Below are 15,095 nucleotides of genomic sequence, written 5' to 3'. Positions count from 1 at the left end.
TCCTGGCCTCTCCCAGCTGCGTGGTCGTGGTCTCAGCTTCACAGAGAACACTTCGGAGCCCATTGGGGGAGGGACAACCACCCGGCAGGCAGCCCAGTGGTCCATTCACTCGCTTCCCGCGGTGGAACCCCCGCCACACCAAGGCCCGAGGGTGAGTCTGAATCCTTAGCTGACCCAACCTCACCTCTTCCTGCCCTGGCTCCCCCCATAAACGACTCCCCAATTTCTAGAGGCCACAAGTCCTCAGGGTCCCCAAGTCCTCCTTACGCCCCGCCCCTATAGTTCACCTGAGATGTGACTTCCTTCAGGAAGGCCTCCCTGAGCCCCCCACCGCCGGCCCTAGGTCCCCACTGTCCATTCCTAACCCAGGCCCCCTTGGCCTAGGTCTTCCCCAGGAGGCTCGCAGCCAGCGTCGGGAGTATGGACAGACCGGGAGTATGGACAGACCCGGGAGTATGGACAGACCCGAGTCGGCAGCGAGAGGCCCAAGCGTGATCCAGGCGTCGCGGGAGGCGCCGCCCTCCCTAGGGGGCTTCGGCGCGGATGCGGAGGGCGCGCCCCCGCGGGTACGAGAGAAACGCGCGGCAGACACACAGACACACGCGGCGGGCCGCGCCTCCGAGGGGAGGGGGTGGGCGGTCCGAGGGGCGGTGTGGAGACGCCCGCGGAGGCCTGCGCCCTGCTCCGCACCCCGCCCCCGGCCGCCCGGGAGCAGCCAGCCGAGCGGCGGGATCGGAGCGCGGCGGCGGCGGCGGCGGCGCGAAGGGAGGGAGAGAGGGAGGGAGAGAGGGAGGAAGGGAGGGAGGGGCGGCGAGGCCGAGACGAGAAGAGCGGAACGCGCAGGCCACGGGCGGCCGCCGCCAGGATGCCCCGGCCCGCTGGCCGCTCCGCCGCCGGCCACCCACGCGGTCCCCGGCGGCCCGCGTTCGGCCGGGGGGCGCGGGAGCCGCAGCCGGAGCCGGAGGCGGGAGCAGCGAGCTGGAGCCCCGGGCGCCCGAATGCAGGGTGAGCGCCGCCGCCCTGACCCGGGGGCAACCGGGCAGGGGACCCCCGGCGGGAGGACTTTGGGCGGGGAGGGGCTGTCCGTGGTCGGTCGGTCACGGGGTCTGTCCGATGGCCGCGAGCTCCGCTTAAGGCGCGCACCCCTCCCCCCAACTTGGGGACCTTCAGGGTAACTTCCCTGGGGTCCGCCCCTTCTTCTGAGCCTAGCAGCGCCGCCCCGGGGGGCTTGCTTTCAGGGGGCGGGGATGGCCGGTCTGTGGGTCTTGGGCCCACCCCTGCCCAGCGTAACTCGGGAGGCGTCCGGGACCGCAGTCCCGTCAGCGTTCGGCTCGCGGCCGACGCTCGGACGCGCCCTCGGGGCTGGGCAGAGCTGGGGGCCCCTCTGGGGCAGGACCGCGCGCCTGGCCGGGCGGGGGATCGGAGGACAGAGGAGCGGGGACCACGGGGGTGGGGGGCGGGCGTGGCGGAGATGTGGAGGCTACTCGCCGAGAGCTCCGCCCTGGGCGGCGGCCGAGCGGGGGCCCTGCGGGACTGATGGGTAGCAGCGCCGGCGGAGAGTAGCCTGGGGGCGGCAGCCTGAGCCCGGGAATCCTTTCAAGTTTTGGGTTCTCTTTGTTGCGCAATCGAGCCCGGGGGCCGTGCGGCCTCATTGGCCCGGGGCCGCGACGTCACGCCGGAGCCCCGCCCGCAGACCCTGCGGAGAGAGTCCGGTGGGTCCCAGGCCCGCCACACCTGCAGCCTGCACTGCGGTGTCTTGGGGTGGGGGTGGGGGCAGGGAGCGTCTCCGGGATCCAGGCGGAGGGGGAAGCCCAGTCCTGAAATGCTGCGGAGCCTGAGTGGGCTGCGGAAGAAACTTCCCAATAGGGGGCGGCAACCCTCCTGGAGTGTTGGGGTCTGGACCCTAGTGTCCCCTGCTCCCTGTGATTGAGAATGAACAGAAGGTGTCACCAGCCTGGAGAAAGGGGGTCTCCTTGTTTCCGCAGAGCCGGCCCCCTCTCACTCTGCATTTGGAGACCTTGCTCTCCACCCCACCCCGGTAACACTCCTCCCCCATCGCAGGACCACCATGCTCAGGAGTCCACAAAGCCAGCCTCCATACGTCCTCCCTGTGCTGCACTGAGCTCTGAGCCTCAGTGTTCCCATCTGCATTGTGGGGACAGTAGAACCCATCTTGCAGGGGCAGGAGACCCAGAAAGACAACCTCAGCTCAAGGAACAAAAAAATGCCAAGTTTCCGAGCATTTTAATGTTTCAGACATCAGGATTTTGATGTCAGGGGAGTGGAGTTTGGATCCTGGCTCGGGAACCTAAGAGCTTGGTTACCTCTCCTTAACCATCTGTAAAATGGGAACGATGTCAGTCCTTCAGACAAGATCACTGGGGGTGCGAACTGAGGGGAGTGTGCCTGTTCGAAGGAGGATTGCCTCCTCCCTCTACTTGTAGGGCACATTCTCCTGCCCACAGACCTAGGGCCTTTCCCTGCAGTGAGACACTGCTTGGCTAGACTCAGGGAAGAACCGGCACCAGGAAGGGTTGTACCAGTGGCAGCCTGTGGCACCTTCCCTACCACTCTGCACCAACAATCAACAGGTGGGCAGGGTGGGCTGGGCCGGGCGCAGGGTCACAGGAGTCAGATAGCCTGCTTGGGCTTCTGAGGGAAGGCCTCCCAATCTGACGGCCAAGGCGGTGCGATGCAAGTAGAAATAGATGGCAGGCCACCAGGTGCCTGCCGAATCCGGTTTTCTATTTGATAATGTAAGCCTCTGGCCCACAGCAGCATGCAGACTCTGCCCACTCTGGACCCCTGGTAGGCTGCCAGACACCCCACCTGGCTGTGTGTAGCCCTGTGGCCTCATTACCCTCCAAGCTGGGCTGTCCCAGGTTCTGGCTGGGGTGACTGTGCGTCTGCCTGCAGGTCTGAGGCTCATGCACACCTCTGAGCTCAGTGTCTTGAAGAGACAGCATAGCTCAGTGAGCAGGGAGGTCTTTGGTACAGACATCTACGTGGCAAGCATTTATTGAGCACTTACTGTGTGCCTGGCTCCATTGTAAGCGCTTTCCCTGGCATCGCTTCCCGGCTACCCACACACTTCTCGAGGTAGATACCATCATGTCTACGTACAGATGAGAAAACTGAGGCCCAGCTGAGTCACGTGACTGGCTGGGGAGCTAAAGCTGGAGTCTAACAGCCCTTCACCCCACACCGAGTGGCCTCTGTATGCTGAAGTCAAGGAGGCTTGCTGGACACCAGAACGGCTGGTGGAGGGTTCAGCGGGGCCACCTCACCTCCCACTCTGGGGCTGGGGTGGGGAAGGGGAGGCAGCTTTGCGAGCAGAAGCCTAATGTTTGGGAAGGAAGTTCCCCGGCCCCAGAAGTCCCCCAGCCCCCACTAAAAGGCCCTTAGTGGGCACTGGTGTGGTCCAGATTAGACTCCTCCTGTGGGTCAGGGGTCTGGGCAGGCCCACCGCAGGGGCGCAGAGATGAATGAGACCCATCAGGACTCAAGAGATCCTTCGGTGTCCATGGGGCTCAGGCCGCACCCTGCACGAGACAAGCAGGGGAGCCTGGCAGCGGGCCGGGAGGTGTCACTTCCCCTGTCCTGAGCGCCAGGGGCCTGCGATGGCCTGTCCACCCCAAGCTGGAAACAGTCCCTGAAGGATCACGTGGCTAGGTCTGGTTCAGTGGTGCCCATAAGTGTTGGGGGCAGCAAATTTGCAGCCAATGAGATTACACAGGCTAGAGGGTGAGAAGGCCCAAGTGTGGGCAGCATGCACAGTAGACCTGCACTTAGCACTGCACTTGTCCCCCACGCCACCTGCTCCAGGCTGTGGCCAGAGGGGCCTGCTGTGGGGGGCCTCATATCAGAGGGGCCGGCCAGCGCTCTGCGCAGGGACGCGCCGAGCTGGGAAGGGGGCCTCACCGCCTGGCCCACTGGCAGGATGGGGCGGCTCCCCAACACGTGCCTCCTGCCCCGCGTCCTAGGTCCCTGGTTCCTGCCTATCCACAGGCTGTCCTTGGGGGCAGGTTCTGGTCCCTGGACCAGCTACAGTCCCATGCTGCCCACGGCAACCAGAGCAGCCACCGTGTGTGAGACCGGGCCGGCCCCAGGCGTTAGAGATGTGGCGTCTGTCCACCCCAGCCTCCCCCTGGAGGAAGGAGCCTCATCGTCCCCATCTCAGAGTAGGACATGGATGCAGGGACTTTGCTGGGGTCACATGGCAAGTACGCTAGAGCTTAGTGTGCCCCCCAGCCCGGGGTACTGCCAGGGCCTGCCAGGTGTGCACGGCCAAGGAAGGCCTGCTAGGGGCTGAGCTGGGTAAAGCAGGCCGCCCTTTCCCAAGGTGGGCACAAGAGTGGTCCCCAGAGCATCCCTTCCTCACAGGGGAGGTTCAGGGGGCTTATCCTCCAGGCATGTCCTCATTGGCCAAAGGAAGTGGGACCAACGAAAGTGAGGGCCCCCAACATGCACTGGGGGAGCCTCGCGTGGGCTGCGTGAGGATTTGGGGAGTTTCATGGTGAGATGGCTGGTTCTGGGACAGGACCAGGTACACACACGGCACAGCGCCCACCTGGGCCCGGCCTGGCGGCTTCCCTGAGGATGCAGGCGGCCTGGAAGGAAGCCTAGATGCCGCACCTTGACCAGGAGTAGGTGGAAGTGAGGGGATGTGCACTTATTGAGCACCCCTGTATACACCCCCTGGGAGCCAGGAGGTTCCATAGAGGGGAGAGGAGGGCGAAGCAGCCCCTCCCAAGCCAGGACCAGACAGGCAATGGAGCATGAGGGGACCCCCTCTATCTCGCACTCCCAAGAGCCCCAAGAGCTGCACTGCCGGAGCCCAAGGGAGAGTCACTGAGAGCTCTTTGGCTCCCCCCAAACCCACTGCAGATGCTCACGGTCCCTGGTGTCCCCAGGCCGCCGCGTGTGAGGGCTGCTGCTCTGAGCTGAGGCCTGGCTGGAGGAGGATGTCCCAGCCGCCGGCCAGCTCCCGTCTGCACCATGAGTGATGAGTGGCGGCTGCCTGGCAGCGCGGTGGGCTGGCTGGCCTGCGGAGGCCTCTCCCTGCTGGCCAACGCGTGGGGCATCCTCAGCGTGGGGGCCAAGCAGAAGAAGTGGAAGCCCCTGGAGTTCCTGCTGTGCACGCTCGCGGCCACCCACATGCTCAACGTGGCCGTGCCCATCGCCACCTACGCCGTGGTGCAGCTGCGGCGCCAGCGCCCCGACTACGACTGGAACGAGGGCCTCTGCAAGGTCTTCGTCTCCACCTTCTACACGCTCACCCTGGCCACCTGCTTCTCCGTCACCTCCCTCTCCTACCACCGCATGTGGATGGTCCGCTGGCCCGTCAACTACCGGTGAGTTCCTGGGCGTGTGCCCGTGTGCACCTGAACACCTGGTGTCCTTGGAGAGGGGGACATGGGTGCCTGAGCGCGCAGGTACCCTCGGTGTGGGGACAGGGCCCCTGTGCGGTGTGCCGCCCCCATGCTGTGCTGGGGTTGCAGGGGCGGGCGCGTGTAGGTGTACGTGGGTGCGTACAGTGTCCGGTGCAGAAGGGCTCGGTGAGAAGGACACGTGACGATGTGCTGACTGCGGGGCCGGGGCAGTTGAGGACCCTCTGCCGGTCCCCAGGGACCCGTGGAGAGACCCTGTGAGTGACGCCAGGTCCCTCTGTCCTGCCCCCACCCCATGCCAGGCTAAGCAACGCTAAGAAGCAGGCGGTGCACACGGTCATGGGCATCTGGATGGTGTCCTTCATCCTGTCGGCGCTGCCTGCCGTCGGCTGGCATGACACGAGCGAGCGCTTCTACACCCACGGCTGCCACTTCATCGTGGCTGAGATTGGCCTGGGCTTCGGCGTCTGCTTCCTGCTGCTGGTGGGCGGCAGCATGGCCATGGGCATGGTCTGCACGGCCATCGCCCTCTTCCAGACGCTGGCGGTGCGGGTGGGGCGCCGGGCTGACCGCCACGCCTTCACCGTGCCCACCATCGTGGTGGAGGACGCGCAGGGCAAGCGCCGCTCCTCCATCGACGGCTCCGAGCCCGCCAGGACCTCGCTGCAGATCACCGGCCTGGTGGCCACCATCGTCGTCATGTACGACTGCCTCATGGGCTTCCCTATGCTGGTGGGTGAGCCTGGCGGGTGGTAGGAGCCTGGCGGGGGGACGTGGGCTCTGGGACAGCCCTGGGGCTGGGCGTGCTCCAGGCATTAGGTGGTTGAATCCTCACACCCGATCTTTTCAGGAGGCATCCTCATCATCCCCATTTTACAGAGGTGGAAACTGAACTTCAGAGAGGTCAAATGACCCACCTAGAGTCAGGGCATCCATGGTGGGATCTGAACCCACGTCAGGTGGCTGCAGAGACCAGGGTCTTTTGTCACACGGCAGGGGACTTTCCTGACCTGACTGAGACCCATTTGATGCAGAAGTTATGGAAGGTGGGGTGACATGCCCCAGGCTTCCTGGTGGGTCCAGGTCCCAGGATGGACAGAGCGGGGATTTAGTGTGGCAGAACTGGCTTTGACCCTGAATCCGGAGGCAGGGCAGGCCTTGAATGTGTGCTGGGGAGCTGGACTTGATCTCAGGAGCTGAGGAAGGTCAAGGTGAGGGCTGCTCTGAAGACCCTGCCAGCAAGGGTCCAAGGTCCACCGAGGCTGCCTGGGGTCCTGTCTGTGAGGCTATGCCCCAGGCCTAGCCCAAGAATGATGTCTGGACTCAAAGACAAGCCCTCCCACTGATAGGGCTCCAGCCCTGCCCCTGAAGGCTATGGAGCTGGACAGGGAAGGGTCTAGGGGCAAGGACCAGATGGAGGCTTCATCCTAGCAGCTGGGCAGGGAGTCATTGCAGGACCCAAGCTCCAGAAGGTGACAGGTGGTGTGGCAGCCTCATAGTCAGGGGTGACCTTCTGGCCCACCCTCAGTGGGCCAGGTACGCCCCAGGTAGAGTCCTCCTGTGTGCAGTGGGGCCTGGTGACCCCAGTCCCTTGCTGATAGACGGAAGATGCGTGTGTGACATTGCAGAGCCAGACGGGAACGGCAGTGGAGGAAGGGCCCCCCAGCTTCTCTTCAGGGCTGTTTGTGGAACCCACTCCATGCTGCGGGCCTGGTACGGTGTCTGGAATCTTTACCTCACCCTGTGGGGTGTTCTTGGCCCATTTCACAGATGAGGAAACTGAGCCCCAGAGAGGTTTAGCATCTTTCTGAGGGTCACACAGCTCGCATGGAAGAACCAACATGATGTCTGCATCATGCCCACTTCTGCTCTGAAAGAGGAATAGTTATGTCACTCAGTGGGGGAATGAACTCTCCTGGGAGCAGAGGAATGAGGCGTCCCTAGGCAGTGACCCAAAGGCCACCTGGTTGGATCCTCTGACCCCCAGAAACTACTTTGATTCTAGACCTCTGGGGTCTGAGGTCTAGACCCTCAGAGTAGGGGCAGGGCCAAGGAGGCCACTAGCCATGGAGCAGCGGGGATGGTAGAAAGTTCCCTGATCTGGGAGACTTGAGACCTGGCTCTCAAAAAGGGGATGGTAATCCACGCCTCCTCCTCCTTGGGCAGTCACGGGTGAAATGAGGGAGGCCACGCCCAGTGCTGCCCGGTGCACTGTGAAGGGCTCTGCACACACGGGGCTGTGACTGTGCATCTTGCACCAGCGGCTGTCGGTGGGCAGGGCCTTCTCCCCTCGCACTCCGTCTCCTTCCTGCCCAAAACCCCAGAGCTTTGTCCGTCTCCTCCTCCCCCTCTATCTCCGCCTCCCCCTCCTCCGGCAGGTGGGCCATCAGACCTGCCCCACAGGTAGGAGCACTGAGGCCGGGAAGGGGAGCTGGGTGATGGGGGTCCTGCCGGGTGCCAGGCCCAGCCCTGTGCCCACAGGTGGTGAGCTTCAGCAGCCTGTGGGCTGACGCCTCGGCGCCCTGGATGGTAGTGTGTGTGCTGTGGTGCTCAGTGACCCAGGCCCTGCTGCTGCCCGTATTCCTCTGGGCCTGCGACCGCTACCGCGCTGACCTCAAGGCTGTCTGGGAGAAGTGCGTGGCCCTCGTGGCCGACGATGAGGACTCGGATGACGGTGAGGATGGTCTGAGAATGCCCCCCAGGGAGAGTGGCGCCTGGGTGAGGTCGCTGGGGGTCCCCGGGATAACAGCTGTCAGAGCCCCCATGTTCTACCCCAAAGGTTCTTAAACCCCTACAGCAAGGACCCAAGCCTGGTGTCCCACGGGGCATTCCCCTGTATGGCTTGGCCGCCCCCAGGGTTCCAGTTAATCAGACATTCTGGTTAACAGAGTGGCTGTGGGCTCCAGCCTGAATGTGTTTCGTGGAGCTTCCAACCTTAGGGGTCCTGGCGAACTGCCCCGGGGCTCCTGTAGACCGGTCCTGTCTCCCTGCCAGCAGTAATAATGTGACCCTGGGCTGAGCCCTTGCCACCTGCCAGGCAGTGTCAGCTCCTTGTGTCTATTTAGTTCTCACCCCCGTAGAGGAGGAAGCTGGCTCAGGGTCTGTGCCTTCCCCCGTCCCTCAACTAAAAGGTGGCAGAGTCAGGATCTGCATAGAGGACCCCGCCCTTCTCCTTTTCTGTGAACCAGCCCGCCAGCCCTGCGTGTGTCTCTGGGGGTCCCTGGGACCCATTCCTGGATGCCCCCAAGTTTCCACGGCCCTAAGCTTCTGCCCCGCCCTGCAGAAACCAGCCTGGAAGGTGGCACCCCCCCAGACCTAGTGTTGGACCGCTCCCTGGACTACAGCTATGGGGGTGACTTTGTGGCCCTGGACAGGACGGCCAAGTATGAGCTCTCTGCCCTGGAGGGGGACCTGCCCCACTTCCACCCTCTGCGGCCCTTGCAGGAGGACAAGATGCAGTACCTGCAGGTAGGGACAGCCAGGGCTGGAGATGCAAATATGCCTCTCCAAGGCCTTTCCTCTCTGAGCCCATCTCACGCCTGCCACAGCTCCTGGGGCTGGCTTTCATCCTCCCAAGACGGGCTGGCCCCAGGTCACAGAGCCTGTGCAGGTGGACCCATGGGCGGCACCCCAGCCCCTGTGCCCAAGTTCGCTGGTGCTCTAGGAGGATGGTCCATTCGGTGCCTGTGTTGTTTCCATGGGGCTCAGCACCCTACTCAAGGGGACTTCTCCCCAGCTGACCCAAGCTACAGATGACAACACTGAGGTTTGGAGAGATTGTCACTTGCCCCAAATCTCACAGCTCCAAACCAGGGTGCCCTGGACCAGGCCTGGTCCCTGACCTCAGGTGGCCCTACCCGGTGAGGGGAGGCTAGGTCCCCCTTTTCCAGGAGGGCAGCCCGGGTTAACCCCTTGGTCCTGACAGGTCCCGCCCACGCGACGCTTCTCCCACGACGACACGGACTTGTGGGCCGCCGTTCCTCTGCCCATGTTCCTACCGCGCTGGGGCTCTGGCGAGGACCTGGCCGCCCTGGTGCTGCCCGGCGGGCCCGACCGGCGCCGCGGCGGCCTGCTGGCGGAGGACGTGCCCCCCTTCCGCCCGCGCCGTCGCTCGGCCGAGAGCCTGCTGTCGCTGCGCCCCCCGGCCCTGGACGACGGCCCGCGCCTCGCCCCCGGCTCGCCCCCCGGCAGCCCGCGCCGCCGCGCCGGGCCCGGCGCCCGCTGCGCCTCGGCCTCGCTGCTGCCCGACGCCTTCGCGCTGACCGCCTTCGAGCGGGAGCCGCAGGCCCTGCGCCGCCAGCCCGCCTCGCCGGGGCCCTTCCCCGTCCGCGCCCTTCCCCGCGACGGCGCCCAGCCCAGCGGGGACGCGGCGCCCCCTGGCGGCGGCGGCGCGCAACGGAGCCCCGGGCCGCGCCCGGCCGCACACGCGCATCCCAGGACCCTGCGGACCGGCCTGAGCGCGTCGTGGGGCGAACCCGGGGGCCTGCGCGCGGCGGGCGGCGGCGGCAGCACCAGCAGCTTCTTGAGCTCGCCCTCGGAGTCGTCGGGCTACGTCACACTGCACTCGGACTCGATAGGTTCGGCGTCTTAGGGCCCGCCGGCGCCTCCCCAAGTCTCCAGGCGGGCCGGGCCACCCATGGGGCCAAAGCACCAAAGATGCCATCCTAACCCGGCCCAGGTTCGGGGCAGGCTACGCTGAGACCTCCGGCGGCGCCTGGACTTGCGCTAGCCCTGACTGGGCGGCAGCTGTGTGCCGCCCCGGAAGCGGCCGTTGCCTGGAGGGGCAACGCCCACCCTGGACGACCACACTGGGCACGGACCAGCCTCTGGGCAGGGCATCTCTGGGCAGAGTGAGGCTGGGGCTTGGGAAAAGGCGGGCTCCGCACGGGGCAGCTGGCTACCGCCGGACGGAACAAAGCCCAGCCCTGCAGGAGCCACCAGACTGCACCCGGCTTCCCACTCTGCCCCGTAATTGTCACACCTCAGCAGGTGGGGTACAGAGGGTCTGTAAGCACAGGGGTCTTCAGAGCCCAAGCCAAGTTCTCTGAGCAGGGCTCCCTGCTGACTTGTTCTGCCTTGGTTTCCGCATCTGTGACGAGCAGGTGACCATGTTAGGTCTCAGGACTGTCTGGACAAGTCTCCTGGTCTGTGTGCCCCTGGCCGCCACTGAGGGGACAGAGAGTAAGAGTAGTGGAGGACCCTCCATGGGCCCTTGTGGGGCTCAGTTTTCAGGGGCCTGGCATGGCCCCCAAGCCTGAGGCCTCCCACACTCAGTGCCCCTGGCCCGCTTGAGAACTCTCCGCAGCCGAGCTAAAGCACACCACTTTGGCACCATCACCATTGGCACACACCCGCCTTGGCCGCTGTTAGCATCCCACCCTCATCACTGTGCCTCCATTGCCTATGCACATGTCAGCCACCTCTGTGACTCCCACCATGAAGGCCGTGGGTACGTGGTGGAGAAAACTGAAGCAAAGGGGGAGCGGGCTTCCTTATCCTGGTGCCCATCCCCCACCCGTGCAGGTCTGGCCAGGAAGGGATCTTGGCTTAGAGGCCTCGCAGCTTCTGGGTTCAAGGCCTGGTCCCTGGTAATAAGAGTCTTCCTCCACCCTGGGGCAGGGGTCTTCTTTTGCTCTCCATGCTGGGCAGACCTCTTGCAGGCCTGGGCTGGGCCCTGGGCCCTGGGGAGGGCCTGCTGGGTCTTGCATGGAGGAAGACCCTCGACTCAGGCTAAGGAGAAGCCCAGGCATGGCTGTGGACTTTGAGCTGGAGGGGCCGGGGTGAATGCAAAGGCTGTCTCATTCCATCCCCTGCCTCCATGCAGTGGCCCCTACATGTGAAGATCTGGAGGGGGTTCCAGGGCCCGCAAGGAGCTGGTCTACCCCTCTTCCCTCCTGCTCTGCAGCCTGGACTTGCAGCACTGCCTCTGCCCCTCAGGTGGCCAAGCCTGTCTCCTCACCCTCCAGACAGGGTCCCAGCTCCAGAGAGTCCTCTGGGAGCCGGGAGAACAGGGGGGACTTCGCAGCTGTCTCACTTTCAGAGGCCCCTTCAGTCTCTGGCTGTGGGGTAACTTGGGGGGGAGGAGCTGGCCACAGGTGAGGAAGGCAGGGGGCTCCGGTCCAGCCTCAGCCATGGGAGGCCTGCCTCGCTGACGCTGCTGTGCCTTCAAGGACCAACATGTGATATGGGGGCAGAGGTAGCCAGTTAGCCACTGTTCCGCACCCCCCGCCGGCCGATTTGTCACCTTGGGTTTTTATGTCCAATCTGTGTATTTCATATTCAACGGCCGTACTTGCAGGGAGGCGTGGTCCCCTGAGGTCCCTCCAGTCCTGGTTTTTACAAAATTATTAAAGAGGAGGGAGGACCCCCAGCAGAGGCCCCCGGAGCATGGGGCTCCCTCTCTCACTTTGTCTAGCCTCCAGGCCCGTGTGCTGCTCTGATGAGCAGCTTGACCCTGGGTTCACTGTGGAGGGAGCTCCGTCTTCATACCACCACCCAGCCCAGAGCCAGGGATCCGTTTGTAGTTTTTTTGACAACTGAGCATTTATCTTCCGTACTGAATCTAATAAAAACTTCCTATGACTTGCACCAGGCAATCCGAGGCCGGTTTCATGGAAACACTTAGAGCCTAACAGCACCGCTGGCCAGCTGCCCCTAAACGTCTCTCCCTCTGGGTCCTGAATTCCTCCGCTAGTGCACCCTTCCTTTGGGTTGGACTTGCCCCTTCCTCTAGGCAAATCCAGCGGCCCCACCCCGCGAGTGAGTCAGACCTGGAACAGCAGCAGGATGGAGCGGCCTGGTGGGCTCCAAAAGCCCTAATAAAGGGCGGAGATGACCTCTGAGTGCAGATGGCAGCCCCTGCCCGGGTTTGGCTTCAGGGACCGCTAACCCCAGTGAGGCTGATTCTGGAGGGCGAGAAAGGCAGAGCAGTTGGAGCCGTGCCTAGCGGAGGACCCGCCCACCAGCCTGGGTTGGAATTTGGAGGACGTGCCCTGGGTCCGCGATGTAAGATCGCCACCTGGTGGCCTGCAGGAGCCTGGTGCCCTGCAGAAGGATTAGTGTTGGGAAGTTGAGACCCGAGAGGCCGTCCCGGGACCACCACTGCAGGACCCCCGCCCCAGCACCGGAGAGCCCAATGGGTGCGGTAGGGGAGCCGGGTCGCCCTCTCCCCGCGGTCTGACCAGGACGGGTTTAGCACACGGCAAGGCAGGGACAGCCCAAAATGAGAAACGTTTTATACAAAGTTGATGTTGGTAGTTCAAAAAGATTCACGTAAGTAGGCATCATGGGAGAAATTAGAACCTTCGTGGCCTCTTTATACCCATTTCAGAAGTTCGCACTGTCCTTATTTTGAATTTCAAGCTGGTGGGAGGAGATGCTAGGATCTCTTCCTGCGCTCAGGGCAGGATCCCTGTCCTCCACCCCCGGGCTTCCCCTCGCGGGCCGGGAGCCCCGGGTTCCAGTCCGGGCACAGCAATGACCTCATTTTCGGACGAGTAAACCGTCGCACAGCACTCCCAGGGTTGTCAAGGGTGGTGGGCTCCCTGGAGGCCCCAGAGGTCCGGAGTCGGGGATTCTGCGGGGCCGGGGTCTTTTCCAAGTGGGGAGAAGTGAACTCTCCCTTGAGAGGAGACGGGGTGTGGCCTAGCAGGCCCCAAGTTGGTGCGACAGAGCGCGGGGTCCCTACCAGAAGCCGCGCGGAGCCAAGCGTCGGGTGGCCGGGGCGGTAGGTGGAGCATCTTACCGGGCGGGGCCACAGCGCTGAGCGGGTGCGGGGCAGGGTCGCTAAGGAGGGGGCTTCCGAGAGGGCAGACTTAGGAGCGCGCGCCAGCGGGTGGGCCGCGCCGTGTGCGGAGGGGGTGGGGATCCCCGGAAGCCGAGTGGGTCGAGGATGGGGATGGGATGGGGGCCCCTTGCCGGTGGGGCGGGGCCTGGCGCGCTTTGTGCCGGTGGGAACCGGGCGTCCCTGGCCGGCTGAATGGGCAGGGGCGGGACAGCGATTTTCCTCGCTGCGAGGGGTCCGCTCTGTGCCGCTGCCGACGGCGACCTTCCCACCGCGGCGCGGCCGCGGGGCGGGGACGAGCTGCCCGCCAGGGGCCCTGGGAAAGGGGCGCAGCCCGGGACACCCACTCCCAGCCCCACTGGAAGGTGGGAGGAGGAGAAAGCGGGTCTGGCCTAAGTGGGTAGGGCTGGGGTGGGGAGTGGGTTATGCCTAGACGCGCAGAACCCGGTCCAATCGTAGCTTCGTGTATTTCCCCGAGTTCGAAAAGACGCGGCACCCTCCCGGCCACCCCGTCCCGGGACCAGAAGCGATGACCGGAGTCCCGGCCGTCCAAAACAGTCTCTGCGTCCCCAGGCCAGACGAGGGCCTCCGTGAGTCCGAGGAAGCACCTGATCCTCACCAGGGCCGCCACAAGCGCAGCCCCGGCCCCGGGCTCTCGGCGAAGCGGCGAGACGCCGACTGCGGCGCGGGGATGCTGGTAGACTGACCGGGGAGACCTCCAGAGAAGAGGACCCGGGATGGCGGGGACCGCGAGCCGCCGGCGGCCGGAGCAGGGGCCCAAAGTGGGGGGGCTCCGGGGCCGCGCCGCTCGGGCGCCTCGGGGCCGGGACTGGCGCTGTCCATGGTGCTGCCACCCGCGCGCTCGTGCGCCAGGGGGCAGCGCAGGCCGTCGCCGCCCTCCTCTCCGCGCCGCAGAAGTTGGCTAACGCCCGGCAGACAGCCGCGGAAGCCCGACGGGTACTCGGCTCCGCTGGGGACCGGCCAGAGCCCTGGGGGGAGGTGAGCGGATGAGAGAAATGCGGAAAGGAGGGGAGAGGAGGAGGAAAGGAAAGATGGAGAGAGGAGAGAGCAAGGGAGGGGAGAAGTGCGGAGGGAGGGGAGTCAGCCCGAACCCGCTCCCCCCTTCCCGGGTCCAGACCTTCGCCCACCCGGATTACAACTCCACAGCCAGCTGGGCTTTTGTTGCCTGCCCACTCACAGCAATATAGGGCCCCCTCCTCACTCAGCTGCCCACTGCCCTGAGCAGTTCTTCTCAGTCCATCCCTCTTTTACCTGGCCTTGTAGAATCCATGGCTCTGACCCCACAAGTTCCCCCGCCTCTTCGCCCGACCCCCCAAGCCATCCCGCTACCTTGCACCGAGTTCTGAAGGCTTTTCATGTATTTGACGCTCAGCTCCAGTATGTCTGCCTTCTCCAACTTGCGTTTCCGGATCTGGGGATCCGTGGAAAGGGCTCTTAGCACCGCAGCCTGGGCTGGAGCGGATGAGGCTGGTATCATCCCTTACCTCCACCGAGGCCCCTTTCTCACCTGGTGCGAGTAGTGTTTCTCTAGCAACGATCTGAGCTGCTCCAGCGACACATTAATGCGGGCCCGTCGCTTCTTCTCCATCAGCGGCTTGGAGATCTGGGGGTGAGCAGCAGTTAGAGGGCAGGGCCTTGGCCCTCTCGCCCTCTGCCTCACCCCTCACCCCCGCAGCCCTCAGGACCCCAGACCTTGCGGAAGTTGCCGGCGGGGCCGCCAGAGCTGCCCTGGGTCTCGGACTCAGTGCCCATGTTGTCGTAGCGGAGACCACTGGAGGCGGCACTGCCTTTATAGGGGCCCCTCGTTTACATGTCAATGAGGCGCTCCTGGACTTGTGGAACCCCCAGGGGGAGGGGATGAGAGAGGGACACACTGGGAAGTTCGCCACCTCCCTCCGCCT

General features: G+C 64.6%; 2 protein-coding genes across 2 annotated transcripts; one reads left to right on the top strand and one right to left on the bottom strand.

The window, feature by feature from the left end:
- Positions 1 to 914: 914 nt before the first annotated feature.
- Positions 915 to 10,419, top strand: GPR153 (G protein-coupled receptor 153). The gene is made up of 6 exons (XM_082615196.1): positions 915 to 1,005; positions 4,914 to 5,354; positions 5,693 to 6,122; positions 7,872 to 8,064; positions 8,674 to 8,858; positions 9,316 to 10,419. The coding sequence occupies exons 2-6, from the start codon at positions 4,999 to 5,001 to the stop codon at positions 9,979 to 9,981; spliced, it is 1,830 nt and encodes a 609-aa protein (XP_082471322.1). The 5' UTR covers positions 915 to 1,005; positions 4,914 to 4,998; the 3' UTR covers positions 9,982 to 10,419.
- A 3,369-nt stretch (positions 10,420 to 13,788) lies between these two features.
- On the bottom strand, positions 13,789 to 14,797 carry HES3 (hes family bHLH transcription factor 3; the record flags this gene model as incomplete). The annotated part of the gene is made up of 3 exons (XM_082614753.1): positions 14,702 to 14,797; positions 14,524 to 14,605; positions 13,789 to 14,162 (listed from the first exon to the last, which is right to left on the bottom strand). The coding sequence occupies exons 1-3, from the start codon at positions 14,780 to 14,782 to the stop codon at positions 13,789 to 13,791; spliced, it is 537 nt and encodes a 178-aa protein (XP_082470879.1). The 5' UTR covers positions 14,783 to 14,797.
- Between the last annotated feature and the right edge of the window lie 298 nt (positions 14,798 to 15,095).

Source organism: Mesoplodon mirus, assembly GCF_964341445.2.
Source record: "Mesoplodon mirus genome assembly, chromosome: 3".
NCBI classification, from domain to species: domain Eukaryota; kingdom Metazoa; phylum Chordata; class Mammalia; order Artiodactyla; family Ziphiidae; genus Mesoplodon; species Mesoplodon mirus.
Note: the sequence above shows the minus strand (reverse complement) of the source record. Positions and strands in the feature narration are given on the sequence as shown.

What these genes read in the sequence shown, in the direction of transcription:
- GPR153 (XM_082615196.1), top strand. Translation starts at nt 4,999, where the DNA reads ATGAGTGATGAGTGGCGGCTGCCTGGCAGCGCGGTGGGCTGGCTGGCC. An exon ending in CGCTGGCCCGTCAACTACCG is followed by an intron (nt 5,355 to 5,692) that starts GTGAGTTCCTGG and finishes ACCCCATGCCAG; the next exon opens with GCTAAGCAACGCTAAGAAGC. An exon ending in ACAAGATGCAGTACCTGCAG is followed by an intron (nt 8,859 to 9,315) that starts GTAGGGACAGCC and finishes TGGTCCTGACAG; the next exon opens with GTCCCGCCCACGCGACGCTT.